This window comes from Molossus molossus, unplaced genomic scaffold (assembly GCF_014108415.1).
Source record: "Molossus molossus isolate mMolMol1 unplaced genomic scaffold, mMolMol1.p scaffold_m16_p_1, whole genome shotgun sequence".
Lineage (NCBI taxonomy): Eukaryota > Metazoa > Chordata > Mammalia > Chiroptera > Molossidae > Molossus > Molossus molossus.
In genome coordinates this window covers 204,929,320-204,947,028 of record NW_023425344.1, presented here as the reverse complement: position 1 = coordinate 204,947,028, position 17,709 = coordinate 204,929,320, and the positions used below count along the sequence as shown (strand labels likewise).

Below are 17,709 nucleotides of genomic sequence, written 5' to 3'. Positions count from 1 at the left end.
TCAATTTTTGATGGATAATTTGATCATCCCCATTTATGTACTATCATATCTCATGAAACATATAGATATATCCCTTCAAAAAGTTCCTTCTAGGTGATAACTTGTACACTAAAAATAAACCCAACTAAGAACATGTTAAAATTTGAATATTTTTTCTAATAAAAACAAAGTTTAACTTGTTTTTTTAGTTCAGAGTTTAAAATTCTAGCCCTGGCCGGTTTGGCTCAGCGGTTAGAGCGTCGGCCTGCGGTACAGAGAGACCCGGGTTCGGTTCCCGCTAAGGGCACGTACCTCGGTTGCAGTTTGTCCCCGGCCCTGGTTGGTCGTGCAGGTGGCAGCCACGCGATGTGTCCCTTCACGTCGATGTTTCTCTCTCTCTCTCTCCCTTCCTCTCTCTCCCTCCCACTCTATCTGTACAAAAAATGGAAAAATAGCCTCGGGTGAGGATTAAAAAAAAAAAAAAAAAAAAAAATTCTAACACACTGCCAACATTCTTGCACAGAGAGAGAAAAATATGACTTTTATTTCAATAAAAAACTGCTCTGCAAACAAATGTTCAATAAATGGTTTGTTGATCAATGCATAGGTCCTAAATGAGTACAGAGAAAGAGGGAATACAGGAACAAACAATTAATACACATAAAGATATGCTAGTCTTCAGAGACACACACACACACATAATCACCATATAAATTCAATTCTCAAAAGTTACTGAACTCCTACTATGTGCTAGGTACATATATAATACACTACAGTATATATAAAATTTGGATTCTAGTACTGATTACCACTAATTGACTAACTCAAAATATGGGAAATTAACTAGAGGTTCTTGAAAGTTTCTTAAAATTTCAAAATTCTATCATGCTATAATATAACTCTATTAAATAAACCTTCTTCTCATTCTTCTACTCTTCCATAGTTAAAGAAATACAAACAATCCAAATAGTCAGTGAAATTTTTCTATATTACCAATGTTTTCGATCAAAACTCTAAGTGTCATTTACTTGGGTTAATAGAGTAAAAATAATGATAAACCCAATATATGTTAAATGCTTACAATTTGCCAATTACATACTAATTATAGTAAACATGATTATCTTATTTAAACCTCACAAGGACCCAAGAGAGATCATTATTATTTTCAATGTATGGATTTTTAAAAAAACTAACATATGGATAAGAAAATCCATTCACTATTTTTTTCTTTTTTATCCTCACCCGAGGACATTTTTCCATTTTTGGTTCAGATAGAGCAGGAGGGAGAGAGAGAGAGAGAGAGAGAGAAACATCAATGTGAAAGGGACACACTGAGTGGTTGCTACCCGCACCACCCAACCAGGGCTGGAGACAAACTGCAACGGAGGTATGTGCCCTTAGCAGGAACCAAACCCGGTCTCTCTGGACCACAGGCTGATGCTCTAACCGCTGAGCCAAACCGGCCAGGGCTCCATTCACTTTTTAAATAAAATCTAGAATTAATAACAAGCAGGGCTTTAATAAATTTTAAGTCTATCAAATTATAAAAGACTGAGTATTCTTTCCCAAACCGCCCCAACAAAAAACAAACAAAACACTGCATTTGTAATTAAAGTGTAGACAAGACAAGAAGCAATGAAAGAAACAGCATACTCTGTGAAAGTTAAGAAGCTGAAAAGGGGGAACAGACAAATATTAACAAAACAATAAGTAAGGGGGGAAAGTGCATGCTACATCTAAACAAAGTCTTTATTTTATTTTTAACCCTCACCCGAGGATATTTTTCCATTTATCTTCACATAGAGTGTGAGGGAGAGAGAAAAACATCGATGTAAAAGGGACACATCGACAAGTAGCCACAAGGGCAGGGGATGAATATGTCCTTAACCAGAACCAAACCCACGACTCTGGTCCACAGGCTGATGCTCTACCGCTGAGCCAAACTGGCCAGGGCTAAACAAAGTCTTTAAATCAGAGGCTCCAATATGGGTCCCCAAAAGAAATTAAGGAAAAGTCCTAGAGGAAAAATATCAAGAGAACTATTTAAGAGTAACAGGTGTAGCAGCCTACTCAAAGTTTACACAGTTATCAAGTAGTAGAGCTCAGACTCAAGTCAGATGCCAAAGTGCACGCAATGCTGCAGAGTACTGACTAAAAAAAATACTCCTTATTAGGTAACTTGAAAAACGATGGTTTGGGGGAATAGGAGGATCATAACATAAAACAGAACTTTAGAAATTTTGTCCAACTCTTCGTCTGTATCCACCTTAAATAGTGGTCTCCCCTCCTCTGCTGAAACACTTCTAAGAGTTCATAGCCTAATTTTATAGCAGCCTGAAAAGTCTGCAAATCAAAATTTTCCTTTAACTTCCAACAAATGATTCTAAAAGGATGTCCTGTTTGTGTACCACTGAGTCTATTTTTAAAACGTGTTAAGAGGGCTCTTTTCCTTCAGCTGGCCTGGTTTCTAGACCACCCTTCCCATCATAATCATTGTTTTCTGAGTACTATGCAGTCCATACTACACAGAGTGAATAAAATAATCCAGATAGCAGTGGTCTGACTACTCTTGATTACAGCAGTATTACTCTCTCTTACTATGAACACAGTATCTCTACCTATGTAACCTAATATAAGGCATTCACATTTTAAGCTGACTGGTTTGTTTTATTTGGGCAAGGGGAAGGATGTGGTATGTTTCAGCAGGGAGTGGGAGTAGCAACTGTATATATTGTAGTTCATAAAAAGCTAGTAGTTAACTAAAACTTCTATTCTTTTTTTTTTTTTTTTTCACATGAACAGTTATTAGGTTAAACATCTTCATTCTCTAATATAATTTTTAAAAATTTAAAAGTAGCACCCTGGCCAGTTTGGCTCAGTGGTTAGAGTGTCAGCCTGCAGTCCAGAGAGTCATGGGTTTGGTTCTCGCTGAGGGCGCATACCTCGGTTGCAGTTTGTCCCGGGCCCTGGTTGGTCGTGCAGGTGGCAGCCACTCAATGTGTCCCTTTCACAACAATGTTTTTCTCTCTCTCTCCCTCCCACTCTATCTGAACAAAAAATGGAAAAATGTCCTCGGGTGAGGATTAAAAAAAAAAAAATTTTTTAAAGAACTTTATATTTAGTACTGTTAAACATTTTTTTCCCAGTTCATCATTTACTTGGATTATCATCATTTACTTTCAAAACGTTTTTGAAGAACTGCACCCTACACCCTCTACTGCAGCACTTAATCATACGGTGATGTAAATTGCTGATTTTTCCAGTCTATGTCCTCCCCCCAGACTTTGAGCTTTTCAAGGGCAAGCACTTATCTCTGTATCACCTATGCTAAATATAGTACATGACACCTAGTAAATGCTCAAGATAGGATGATGAATTAACTCCCCTTGATTTTGTCATCTAACATATTCTTCCCAGTTTTGTACCATCTACAAACTGAGAGTTTTGCCTCTTAAATACTCATACAAGTCATCCTTAAAACAGGGTTAAGACTATACGGCCCTGTGGCACATTATAAGAGATTTCCCTCCACTCAATAATAAAGTTTAAGGTTATAAATAAGATTGTTTAACTACTTAGGATTCAGATGACTACTTTTCCCTAGGATTCCCCAATCTTAAACACTAGGGTACACAAGAAAAATAATTAGGATGATAGCATTTCAGTCTTGATCTGTAGATTTCAGAGAAAAACAAGTTTAGAAAAAGATGTCCTAGTAATAAATAAGAGAAACTTCACAACAAAAAATGCTTTATTATACATAAAGTAAAATTGCTAACTTACCACAAAACTTACACAGATCATAATCTTCAGAACAGATCATTACGATTAATATTTACATGCCAACTTTTTATAGTAGTGAAAGCAAGTTTAAGAAAATGCTCATATTCTCTTTAGAAAAATTCCACTAATGTATATAAAAACACATTTAAGGTGAGAACCATAAAAACATAGTACACACACTCTTTCTGAAATATATGGAGAGAAAAGATGAGCTACTCACAAACCTCTGGTGCCAAAACCTCTAACAGCATACATTTTAACATACCCTGAATATTAGGAAGGAAGGGGGGGCAATGCCAAAGTTACTAACAAAAAATAATTTTTTTAAAAGCACAGGAAATAGAAAAAACACATTTAACCATTATGTCTAAAGGACAATCTATAAATTAGCCAACAAAGAAAAAAAAATGTACTATAGTTGTGCTAAACGAGTATTTTAGCTTTTGTTGCCATTAAAAAGTGAAATAAAATGTTTATCATAAAGTACAAAGTTATTCTCAATGCCATTCCTTAAACATATAACTAATCAAATTCCACAGCATTTCTCCAAATACTCAAAGCAGCCAATGTTCTTAAAAGTAGAAATTCAATTCTTTATTTCCTAAATCTAGAAAGCATAATTTTCCATTTGAGGATCAAAAATGTCGATAGATTCTGTGACAGAGGAGAAACAATATGTATCACTGAATCCTAAGTCTAAAAACTAAAAATAAAGAAATAAATAAATGAATGCAAGCATATTGCCTAGTTTGGAAGAAATAACACCAAAAAGGCCTTTTTAAAAACTGTTTAATAAACTAATATTCAGTTCTCAAAGTTCCCCTAATAGTAATAAAACTGCAATATATTTAAAAAAAATTTTTTTCTTTATTGAATTTAGAGGGAGAGGGAGAGAAATAGAAACATCAATGAGAGAGAACATCGACTGGCTGCCTCCTGCATACCCCTCACTGGGGATTTGGTCCACAACCCGGGCATGTGCCCTGACCAGGAATCGAACCAGTGACCTCTTAGTGCATGGATCGATGCTCAACCACTGAACTACGCCGGCTGGGCTGCAATATATTTTTTTAATTGATTTGAGAGAGAGAAATATTGATTTGTTGTTCCACTTATTTATGCATTCATTAGTATGTGCCCTGACCCGCAACCTTGGAATATCAGGACGACGCTCTAAACCAGTGGTTCTCAACCTTTCTAACGCCACAACCCTTTAATACAGTTCCTCATGTTGTGGTGACTCCCAATCATAAAATTATCTTCGTTTTTACTTCATAACTGTAATTTTGCTACTACTGTGAATCGCCATCGGAAATATGTGTTTTCTGATGGTCTTAGGCGACCCTCGTGAAAGAATCATTCGACCCCCAAAGGGGTTGCAACCCACAGCTTGATAACCGCTGCTCTAAACTAACTAAGCTACCCGGCCAGGGCCTAACTGTAGTATTTTTCAGGAAAATGTAATTGGGGTTATATTTTTTTTACACTTCAAATTTTACTTATTTTAATATAGTCAGTTAGCTACCTAGACATCATCAACCAAAATCCCAAAATAAAACTTACAACTAAGAAGCAATTTAACTGAGCTTCATATTAAAGAGCTCCAATTTTTATGATAGGATACTCTAAAATAGATTTTCCAAACAAGGTTCATAGTATTAACAGATATTCAGAGAAATGTGGTTCTGTGTCAAAACAAATTCAGGAAATTCAAGATTCTTAATTCCCCACTATGCCCTCACTTCTCAAATTATATTAATATATTAAAGGTCCCAAGAAATCCAGCAGAAAAATAATGTTAACTTTACATTTTGCAAATTTACTTAGCAAAAAAACCCTTCATTATTATTATCACTGTTTAATCTACTGCCATCTCATTTCTTAGTACTTCACAAAAGAATAATTCTGGGGGAAAAAAAATACCAGATCTTCAAGTTTTCCAGGAGTTCCATTTTATGCCTGTTGTTCTAGCAAAATTATTAAAACACTCGCTTTCACGCTTAAAAGTGTCCCAGCTTGTCCTGGACAGTTTAGTACAGTGGTCAGAGCGATGGTCTGTACATTGAAGGGTCTTGGGACAGATTCACAGTCAAAGGCACACACATGGGTTGCTGGTCCAATCTCTCCCTCCCTCCCTCCTTACCTCCCTCCCTTCCATTTCTCTAAAAATCAATGGAAAAATATCCTCAGGTGAAGATTAAATTAATTAATTAATAAGTAAATAAATATATAAATAAATAAGTGTCCCAGTTTGAGTGATTAATTATATGGTTACCCTAAAATTAATACTCTAAAACTAAACACATAATATAAAATATGTGAACTACCTTTACCATATGTTACTGAATGCAATTAAAATGGTATATAGATGATGATTAATGATCATCTGTTTTCCCAAATTTCTGAAACAAGTTTCTACTAGCAATCTTATATATAATTTCAAATTACTCTGGACTACTAATTCTAGATAACTGGACTCACAAACCAAAGAGATTTAGACAGTAAACGATATCTGTAGTTGCATAATTTTAAAAAGAATGTTATACATAATTTTAAGAAAATGAGAACTCCTGAAAACATTAAAGCAGTCCATAAAAGATGTTTAAAACACATTTAAAAAAAATTATTCCAGCCCTGGCCGGTTTGGCTCAGCAGTTAGAGTGTAGGTCTGCGGTCCAGAGAGACCTGGGTTCGGTTCCCGCTAAGGGCACGTACCTCAGTTGTAGTTTGTCCCCGGCCCTAGTTGGGTCGTGAGGGTGGCAGCCACTTGATGTGTCCCTTTCACATCGATGTCTCTCTCTCCCTCTTCCTCCCACTCTATCTGAACAAAAAATGGAAAAATACCCTCAGGTGAGGATTAAAAAATAAAATAAAATTATTCCAGGCCTGCCCCAGCCAGTTTGGCTCAGCGGTTAGAGCACAGGTCCACGGACCAGAGAGATGCAGGTTTGATTCCAGCCAGGGGCATGTAGTTCGGTTGTAGTTCGTCCCCAGCCCTGGTCGGGGTCAGAGTCATGTGGGAGGCAACCAATCGATGTTTCTCTCTCTCTCCCTCCCTCTCACTCTATCTGAAGATAAAAGGAAAAATATTCTCAGGTGAGGATTTAAAAAAAAAATTATTCCAGGCTTTAATTGTGAGAGTTCCCCAGAATACTTGACTATTTTCACTCAGCCCAGTCTTCCTGAGTAACCTTATCCAACCCCTGACTTCAAAATGCCATTTCTAAGTTAATTTCCAAATCTTTATTTCCAGCTAGTCTTTGTCTCCTAAATTACAATTGCACTTCTGCTAAATATAGTATCTCTACATCCCAGTACTCTATACCCAAATCTAAAACATCAAATTTCTCTCAAACCTTCCATCCATCTAACCAGTTGTGCAAGCCAAAAACTTCTATACCACCTTTTCCCCTTCACTCACATCTATTTACCAAGTCATGTCAATCCTACCTCCTTTAAAATGCCGAAGTCCCTGCAAGAGACACAGCTGTTCTCCCCATCTCCAATATTATCCTCTCTAAGTCAATTATCCACACTACTGATCTTTCTAAAATTCATGTCTGACCATGCCACTGCTTAACCTTTCATGATTACTCAACTACAGTCAGAATAAAGGTCAAACTTCTTGGCATGGCCTAAGATATAGTACATAATCCAGTCTCAGCCACTAACCCCCTTAACCAGCTTTCCATGCTCCAGGATTTTTATATATATGTTGTTCTTTCAGCAAGTAACTCTTCTCCCCTTTCCCATGCCAAACTTTTTCTAGCTAACTCCAACTCATTTAGGTCTCAACTTATATGTCATCATCTTTGAGATACCTTCCTTGGGCCACCCCCCAACATCAGTAAATGTACCCTTATGTACTCCCCAATTTAATCCAATACAGCCCTTATGCTATATGTAGGAGAGGCTCTGTTTACTTATTCTCTACCAAACTATAAACTCTGTCTATACTATGTCTTGTTCACAATCAATGAATATGAATAATAATAATATGGCATTTCTCTTAATTATTATGAACCATATAATAGGGCAAACATATTAGAAAGTATACATATTACCTCCCCCAAAATAAGAACAGTATATAATTCTGCCCAGTTTCTACTCGGCATAAATTAAATAATTTTATTCTTAATCCTACAAAGAATGGAAAATTACAAAAACTTTCCAAATTGCAAGAAATGTAGGGGTGGGGAAGAGACTGACATAATAAAAAAATCAATCTGACTGAAGAGTAAATAAATTGAAACGGGAGCTTAAGTTTTGAGACCAATTTAGAGGTTGTTGATTAATACCAAATGAAACTATGAACGTCTGAAATAATGAGGGTGGTATTTGGGAATGAAAGGCATAACATTAAGAAAGATTTGACAGCCTGGCCAGTGTGGCTCAGTGGATTGAGAGGTCTCTGTTCGATTCCTCGTCAGGGCACATGCCCAAATTTTGGGCTCTATCCCCAATTGGGGGCATGAAGAAGGTGGCCGATCGATGTTTCGTGCTCACATCAATGTTTTTCTCTCTCTGTCCAAAAAAATCAATAAAAACATATTTAAAAAAAGAAAGAAAGAAAGATTGGACAAACCCTGGCCTGTGTGGCCTGGTGGTAGTGTCTGCTGTGGACTGAAGGGTCGATGGCACACACTTGGGTCGCTGGTTCAACCCCTGGCCCTTGTTGGGGTCATGTGTGAAGCAACCAATCATCAATGTGTCTCTCACATCGTGTTTCTCTCTCTTCTCCTTTTCCTTCCTCCTTGCCTCCTCTTCCACACTCTAAAAATAAATGAAAAAAATACCCTCATGTGAGGATTAACAAAACAAAACAAAAAAGATTTGACCAAGATTTGGATGTACAGGAAGTTTGTAGTTCACATGGTTCAGAAAGTGGAAAACCTTCCTTGAGCTCTCAAACTAGGTCAGGTCTCCTTGTTATATGGGCTTATAGAATTTTGTCCTTTTTCCTTTATAGAATTTAGGACAGTTTCAGATTCTTATAATTTCATTGTTAAAAGCTTTGATAATCTGTCCCCAACTTCCCAGAATATGCATTACTCTTATACATATCTCCACACATGATCTACTGGGTGTTCTATAAATATACCTCAATATTTCTCTCATTACCTTTGTTCATACTATTCCTTCTGCTTGAAATAACCTCCTTGTAATCAAGAACTATCAAAAACTTTCTAAGGCCCAATCTGAAATAAATTTAGCCTGAAGTAACTATTTTTCCTCTTATGAATGCTTTGTTAACTATTTACATGGTTAATCTTTTGTGGTTTATTTATTACTTTGTTAATCCTCACCCGAGGATATTTTTCCACTGATCTTTATATATAGTGGAAGGGAGTGTGGGAGAAACATCAATGTGAGAGAAAAAAAATCAACTGGTTGCCTAAGATATGTGCCCTGACCAGGGATCAAACCTGCAACTTAGGTATATGGGCTGACCAGGGATTGAACCCACAACCTTTTGGTGTGCAGGACAATGCTCCAACCAACTGAACCACACAGCCTGGGCCCTGGGCTATATTTCTTAACTTCTCATTATTACTCTCCACCCTCAGCTACTCACTCCAATGGCCACACCTTGGACCTTTCCAAAATAATTCACACACTCCATTCTCCAACTATCACCTCCTATGTTTACGTGCTTAAGTACCTCTACTGCAACAATTCAACTTCATAAATACCTCCGATTCATTAACACTATCACTCTCTATCCATCAGCTTCCAAGTTCAGCTTAGTCAGATTCCATGGTACATCATTATATATTCCTTTGCAAAATTCCCTTCCCCCTCTCTCTATAGCTGGGACACTCAAATGGTTCCAACTTTACAACTCAGGCACAGAATAAATGCACACAGGCAAACAGATGTTACTATAAATTCATAATCATTCATCTCAATGGGCACAGGCATCCCACTAGATTTTCCAATAAGCCATCAATAAAAATTCCCACAATTATAATTTCAGATCTTTTCCTTGCCCTTTCCACACCTTCTTGCTCCAAAAACTGCCTTTAAAAAGCATACATCAGCCCTGGCCAGTTTGGCTCAGCGGTTAGAGCGTCGGCCTGCGGACCAGAGGGACCAGGGTTCGGTTCCCACTAAGGGCACTACCTCGGTTGCAGTTTGTCCCCAGCCCTGATTGGGTAGCACGGGTGGCAACCACTCGATGTGTCCCTTTCACGTCTCTCTCCCTCCCACTCTATCTGAACAAAGAATGGAAAAATGTCCTCTGTGAGGATAAAAAAAAGCAAACATCAAACAAATGACTATGTAACTTTAACAATGCACTCAACGTTGTAATTTAGATATTCAAAAAAAAAAGTTTACCCCTGGCCAGTTTGCCTCAGTGGTTAGAGAGTCTGCCTGTGAACCAGAGTCGCAGGTTTGATTCTGGTCAAGGGCATGTACCTCAATTGCAGTTTGGTCTCAGTCCCTGGCCCTGGTTGGGGTTGTGCAGGATGCAACCAGTCAATGTGTCTCTATCACATTCATGTTTTTTTTCTCTCTCTCACTCCCACTCTATCTGAAAATAAATGGAAAAATATTCTCAAGGATTAAAAAAAAAAAGTTTTATAAACAGCATTTTTGGTTAATTATAAAAACATGCTCTCGCCCTGGCCGGTTTGGCTCAACGGTTGGAGCGTCGGCCTGCGGACCAGAGAGTCCCGGGTCCAGTTCCCACTAGGGCATGTGCCAAAAAATAAATAAATTAAATAAAAATAAAAACGTGCTCTCTTTAAAAATTCAGATACAGACAGGTGCAAGAGAACCAAACTATTTTTCATATACTTACTGGACTACTAGAATGTAAGTTTCACAAGGGCAAAAACTCAATCTATTTCATTCTCAATTGCCTATTGAGCATCTAACACAGTATCTGGTTAATAAATCAGCTCTCCTCTTTTTTTGGGGGGGGGAATGAGTAAAAACCCTGCTTTAAATAATTATGATATAAAAGGCCAAACATGAAATAAGCAAAGGAAAGGGAGAAGTGAGTGCCTATTTGTTTTCAAGATTTGGCCCAGAATTATGTATAGCCCAGTAGACGAATAACTCATTTTACATAAAGCTTTTTTAATGTATCAAAGAAAATAATGAACAAAAATATACAAAGTGTAACAGATTTTAGTGGTTTATACTTCTACCAAAAAGCTAGTCTTCTGTCATAACTCTGATTCATCTTCTTGTATTACAGCATGGACACATATAAATCAAAGCACTGTTCAAGACCTAACCAAATGTGGATCACTGTGGCAATTAAGTCCCTTCTTCTTCCCCAAACATCATTAGACATAATTGCTAGATTCTATGGGCGTGTATATTTGCAACAGTTACACGTATCTTCAAAATAAGATCTCTAACACTTTCCTCTCCACCTCTACCTATGAAATCCCTCTCTTCAAAGAATGCTGTTATCAAATTCGGTAATTATAACATATGATATAGTTAAATGGTTTCATTAGAAGCAATGACTTAAAAACAATCTTATAAGTAAATAATACACAAAATAATATTTTACTACTAGTTTCCATTTTAACAGTTACCTATTCTGGGAGGAAGTGGGGAAGAGACACAATGAGGGTGCACATATATAGACCTCAGAGTTTTTTTAGAATACTCTATTAACTCTGCTTATTAGTCTTCTATAAGTTATACATTCTTCTACAAAGTTCTATTACTTTGCATATAATGTGCATTTATTTTTCTAAAGCAACCTAGCTTTGTCTCAGAACACAATTTCTATTATCACTCAATATAAATTTTTTACCACAGATAGGATATTCTGTCATCATTAAATGTCTGGATTTTAAACAGATTATTAGACTGGGGGCTCATAACGATCAACTCATTCAACGTTAGCATCTGTCTCATCCCCAGTAGCTTTTCTAGAACTGCTACCTTCACCATGAAGCTCCATGAGTTTTCCTAATTCAAACTTGGGCTTCTTGCATTTTGACTTTTCTAACAAAGACATCATGGAGCAGATAAATAAGACTGGCAAGCCAAGCCTTTTTTATGTTTTTTTTCCAATGCTATCTGGAATCCATTTATTGAATTCTTTTAAGTCATTTGTCTGTACCTCTCAAGTCCTGATTTCCATCATCTTCCGGATTTGGCAGACCTGTTGATGCTGAGCATAAGAAGTCTTCCAAATCGAATTGCTGTTTTTTTTTTTTTTTTTAGTAAAACCAACACAGAATAGATGAAGCAAATAGTCATCATCTGACATTTTTTGACCATGGGCACATTTTGCCTTGGTTAAGATTCATGCCATGGAAATTAGTCAAGTTTTTGCCCTGAAGATCCTCAGTAATTAGCTTGAATTTTCTAAATGCAACTTCATCATTCTGCAGATCAGGTAGGTTCACTATAAACAACCCTTGAGACCATCAGATTCGATTTTGGTTCCTCGAGTTCTTGTGACTAGTGTTTTTCCAGTATTTCTTATATTGAACACAGCTGGTGCTTTCACTACACCACCACCCCCTCCCCAATCTTTCTTAGAAAATAGATCAACCTATTACTTTCTTCTTGGTTCTCTTTGTGTCACCTTTGGTAAGGCGTTTGTTCTGCCGACCGCCAAGGTGATACTCAGAGCCAAAAAGGCTAATTATAAATCTTATTTCAATATCAGAAACCATTTAAGAATACTTATCGTATATTAATATAGTTTGTATTATCAGCTTCACAGAAAATTTACAATGTGCACCAGTTTATAAACTGACCATACACAAAGATCTACCATATTCCATCCCTAAAAGGAAACAAAAAGGCAGTAAAGGATAGTTAATTCATAAGAACAAAGAACAAAAGACAATAACCAACTAATTAAAAGAAGAAAAAAGTAAATGCAGAGATCCAGTCCTCTAACAACATAACACAGAGAAACTGAAAGGGGAAAAAAATTACTAATGGATTAATATAGGAAAATTTCCTAGAAATAAAGGACGTGTTCCCACACTGGGCCACCAAGTATCTTAGCACAATGACTGAAAAATACCCACACCAAAGCATTTCAACATGTAATTTGAGCACACCAGGTATAAAGATCCTAAAATTTCCAGACAGGTCACAAGTAAAGATTCAAGAACTAAAACAGCACTCTGTACCCTGTACAATGTGGAAATCACCTTTAGTTTGTTACCAAAAAAAAAAAAAGAGTAAAGAAAAGAAAACGTCTGTTCTAACTGTTCAAAATTATACCATACTTCAAATTGTCTCAAGTTTCATTCAAGAGATAAAACTAGCCCTTAGAAAAAATTTTCTAAAACGCTAAAATTTATCAAAAACTGAACAGTTAACCCAGGCCAGTGTGGCTCAGTGGTTACAGCGATGGCCCGAGCACTGAAGGGTAGAAGGTTCGATTCCCAGTGAAGGGAATGTACATGGGTTACAGGTTTGATCCCCAGGTCCAGTCAGGTGCATGCAGGAGGCAACCAGCTGATGTCTCCCTGCCCCCTACCCCCACCCCTTCCACTCTAAAAAAAAAATCAATGGAGAAAATATCCTTGGGTAAGGATTAACAACAACAATAAAAATTGAACAGTTTAGCCCTGGCCAGTTTGGCTCAGCAGTTAGAGCGCCGGCCTGCGTCCAGAGAGACCCGGGTTCAGTCCCGCTAAGAGCACGTATCTCGGTTGCAGTTTGTCCCCGGCCCTGGTTGGGTCGAGTGTGGGTGGCAGCCAGTGTACCTTTCACATCAATGTTTCTCTTTCTCTCTCTCTCTCTCTCTCTCTCTCTCTCTCTCTCTCTCTCTCTCTCTCTCTCTCTTCCTCTCTCTCCCTCCCACTCTCTCTGAACAAAAAATGGAAAAATGTCCTTGGGTGAGGATAAAAAATAAAATTAAAAAAATTGAACAGTTTAACTTTGAGTGAGATCATTATTAAAAGTTCAGTGTTAACTTTATGTAAACTCCTTTTGCTCCTAATAGATTTGGTTACTTTAATTTAGCTTGGTAAAATAATTAACCTAAAAATGAATGATACTTTTTTAAAACCATGAGGCACTAACAGGAAGGGGCAGGTAAGTTAGACAGAAGAGACACAGGACAGGAATCTCAGAACAAAAGACTTTATACAGCTTTTCAAAAGAATAAGTTATAGTAATTAATTTTTTCATCAATCTACAACATGCATATGTGAAAGTTGAGGAGAAACAGTTAATTTTCTTAATATTATTCAGAAATGTAGAGATTCAAAGTTAAGCAAAAAGTACTTATCAACTTCACATATTATTGTTGCTCTTAAGCAGATAATTCTGAGTCTATCTGTCCACCAGAAAGGATTTCCTCCTGTCAGAAATTATGTTTTATCTTTCTATACTGATGACTAGCCCAATATACATTCAAATATTTACTAAATAAATAAATGAGTGCATGAAAAAGCCTAACTATTTATAAAGTAAAAAAGGTGCCCTTCAATACCTGATTTTTAATCAGCTAAGACTATAAATGGGAAAATATTAAAAAGATCAAATAATTTTTAAATCAAATAAAAAAAACTATTTTCTTATTAATAAGGTATTTACTTATATTCTAAACCCACAGCTAGTTAATAAGAGCTGAAGTCTAACATTTTGCACTTCACATCAGTATCACTTTTTCTCTTGGTTAATTTTATTTGTAGAATTATCTTGGATGGAGGATAAATCCTTTGAATTCAATAGCATTCACAGCATCCTCACCACCACCAGCCATAAACACACAAACACACAGTCACCTCAGGCCCCATTCCCACAAATGGATTATGGAGTTAGGATAACAGATGGTTGAACAACAACAAAAAAAGGGCCACTTTTACTAAAACTACAAATAAATCTGAAATGTATTTGCAAAACAAAATGTTCACTATCATGCTCCACAATAGAATCACCTGTTAAATCAGCAGATTCCAGAAACCTGGAAACTCAGTGGAGTATGAAGTGTTTACTTACATATAAATATGTTTTAAACAATTATCAACCAACCTATAAGTAGCAAAGTTGAACCTACTCAACAAAACCACCAATATTTACAAGCACATTTTGTTTATATGCAAATGCTGCTAATTACAAATGAGTCTTCTCTAATATCCTTCCCATTAGGCATAGCAAGGTTCACAATTGGAAAAACTTTTTTAAATAGTTGCCACATATACCAAGAAGTAACTTTTTAAAAAATGGTGTGAAATTAAGGGTTATTCATCCTTAATCTGAATCCTATTCATCCTTAGTCTGAACTATTCCTGGGATTACTATCTAAATTCAGGAGTGAAAACTAATGACTATCTTAAAATTCATTTTCTTCTCCCTAATTATGATTCAGTTAGACACAAAATACATACTAAAAAAAAAAAAAATTCATGTGTAAGAAGCAACTTTATGCCCTGGCCAGTTTGGCTCAGCGGTTAGAGCATTGGCCCGCAGACAGGAGTCGCGGGTTCGGTTCCCGCTAAGGGCATGTACCTTGGTTGCAGTTTGTCCCCAGCCCCGGGTGGGGTCCTGCGGGTGGCAAACAACCGATGTGTCACTCTCACATCAATGTTTCTCTCTCTCTTCCTCCCTCTATATCTGAAGATGAAGATATCCTCGGGTGAGGATAAAAACAAAATTTGTTAAAAAGAAGCTACTTTATTTTGAAATCACATATTAGAATAACTTTTGCAACAAAAATCTTCCTTTCCCAGTCTTACTTTGATACTCTGAGGAAAGATGCTTAAGAAATAGAGGCTGAAGTTTTTCAAATAACAAGTCTTAAAGAAAGGTAGAAAGAAACAAAAGTATTCAGTCTTAAAACCTCTAGATTTTATCATCTCTAGGTCCCATGTTAATCCTATAAGAGTGAAAGGAAGAAAACAAAATAGGTTCAATACAAATCAATCATTTTAAAATATTTGGTAACACTATTAAGATCTGAAAAGGAAATCATTGGCTAAAATTAGGTTAGGGAACACCTATATGGGGTTTTTATCCAAGCTATTAAGCTATTTCATTCCCCTACTATGGGGAAGGGAGGGGTCAAAGAAAGACTGAGACATAACCTTGGCAAAATAAAAAGTTATACAATTCCCACACCATTACTAACTTAAAGTATTTGGAGCTAATTCATTCAATGTAATGCATGCCATTAGTGCTTAGCATTTTCACTAGAAATGCAAGATACAATGAAGCAGCTTCTGCTCAGCAAACTTGCCTTGTAAATGGATCACTACTATCTATAAGTAAACTATATTATTCTTTTAAATTATAATACCATGGGTGAGAAGGTGAAAGGAATATTTCCATTTTAAACTACAGACTCCTGGCCTTGGCTGGTGAGGCTCAGTTGGTTGGAGCATTATCCCATAAACCAGAAGAAATTGGGTTCAATTCCAGGTCAGAGCACACATCTAGGTTACAGGTTCAAGTTCAATCTGGTCAGGTTTGATCCCCCCTCCCGACACATGCAGGAGGCACCAATGGATATTTCTCTCTCACATCAATGTGTTTCTCTCTCTCTAAAATCAATTAAAGTAAATACATAAATACAAAAACCACAGATTCTTGTACTATGAATCTTATAAAAAAGAGTGTTCAGGTCCTTAAAAGTTTTGCTCTCTGGACTCTTCTACAGTCTTAAAAATGGAGAACCCCAAAAGAACTGATTAAATTTATAGTTGCTGTGATATAAATTAAAACTGAGAATTTAAAAAAATATTTATAATTTTAATGCCCAGGTTGTGGGTCCAATCCCCAGTGGGAGGCATGCAAGAGGCGGCCAATCGATGTTCTCTCTCATCGATGTTTCTATTTCTCCCTATTTCTCCCTTCCTCTCTCTCTAAAATCAATAAAGAAAAAAATCTCAAATATATATATTTATAATTTTAAAATAATTCATTACTTGTTAACATAAATCACATGCTAAATTTGGGGAAAAAAACTATAAAACAAAAGAATTTGCAAGAAGGCTGTCACTGTTTTACATTTTTGCAAATCTCTTTAATGTCTAATTCTCATTTCTGCTTTCACAGTCAATTTGCTGCATTAGACTGTATTGATTGAAATACTGTATGAAAAAAATTCAGCCTCTAACAGAAATGTAGTTGGAAAAAAAAATGGAGTAATTCAATAGCATTTTCAGATAACTGTGGATATTTTCTTTGATCCTTTACCAAAATTCAACAAGTAGCAGTTTCTTAAAGGCTGTTGCAATATGGAATCTGAAACATCTATGAACATTTTATACCTGAATAGTGAAATCCACTGGTCTATCATTCATTTCCAATGGCTCTCTTTACCCATGCATAATTTTGTAACACCATGCACTGGTTATTTTGAAAATATTGGGTCACTGAATTACATGGTTCTTTCAAATGTTGACACTTTTTACTACACAATTTCAATATACCATATTCATTACCACCACTGATTTTATAAAAAAAAAAAAGTTTGAATTTTATCATTAGCAACAAATACAGCCAGTTTTTTTTCTTCTTGCAGGTATAGGCTCACTTTCGTGAGGTTTTGTTTTTAATTTTTTTTCTTTACTGATTTTAGAGAGAGAAGAAGGGAGAGGGAGAGAGATGGAAACATGGATGAGAGAACATCAATTGGCTGCCTCCTACCTGCCCCCCACTGGGGATTTGGCCCACAACATGGGCATGTGCCCTGGACCGGGAATCAAACCGGAGACCTCTTGGTGCATGGGTCGACGCTCAACCATTGAGCCACACCAACAGGGCTGTTCTGTTTTTTGTTAATCTTCACTGGAGGATATTTATCCCGCCCCCCCCCCTTTTTTTTTTAATAGAGTGGAAGGGAGGGAGGAAGTGGGGAGTGGGGGGAGAGGGAGAAACATCACTGTGACAGACACACATCAATTGGTTGCCTGCTACATGGGTAACGTGTTCCTGACCAGGAATCGAACCTGGGAACCTTCAGTGCACAGGCCAACACTCTGACCACTGAGCAACACTAGT

The 17,709-nt window shown here is 36.7% G+C and overlaps 1 protein-coding gene across 9 annotated transcripts in view; it reads right to left on the bottom strand.

The window, feature by feature from the left end:
• The window catches only part of PIAS1 (protein inhibitor of activated STAT 1), a 149,082-nt gene that overhangs the window by 119,411 nt on the left and 11,962 nt on the right, over positions 1–17,709 (bottom strand). Inside the window, exon 1 of one of the 9 annotated variants that reach the window (XM_036245431.1) lies at positions 3,987–4,024. The exons of 5 other annotated variants lie outside the window; for them this stretch is intronic. In XM_036245431.1, the coding sequence (XP_036101324.1) occupies positions 3,987–4,013 (27 nt within the window). In that variant the 5' untranslated portion in view covers positions 4,014–4,024. Of the gene's footprint in view, positions 1–291; positions 312–2,921; positions 2,943–3,982; positions 4,025–17,709 lie in introns of those variants that run through there. 3 more of the 9 variants (XM_036245471.1, XM_036245500.1, XM_036245464.1) reach the window with 3 other exon arrangements.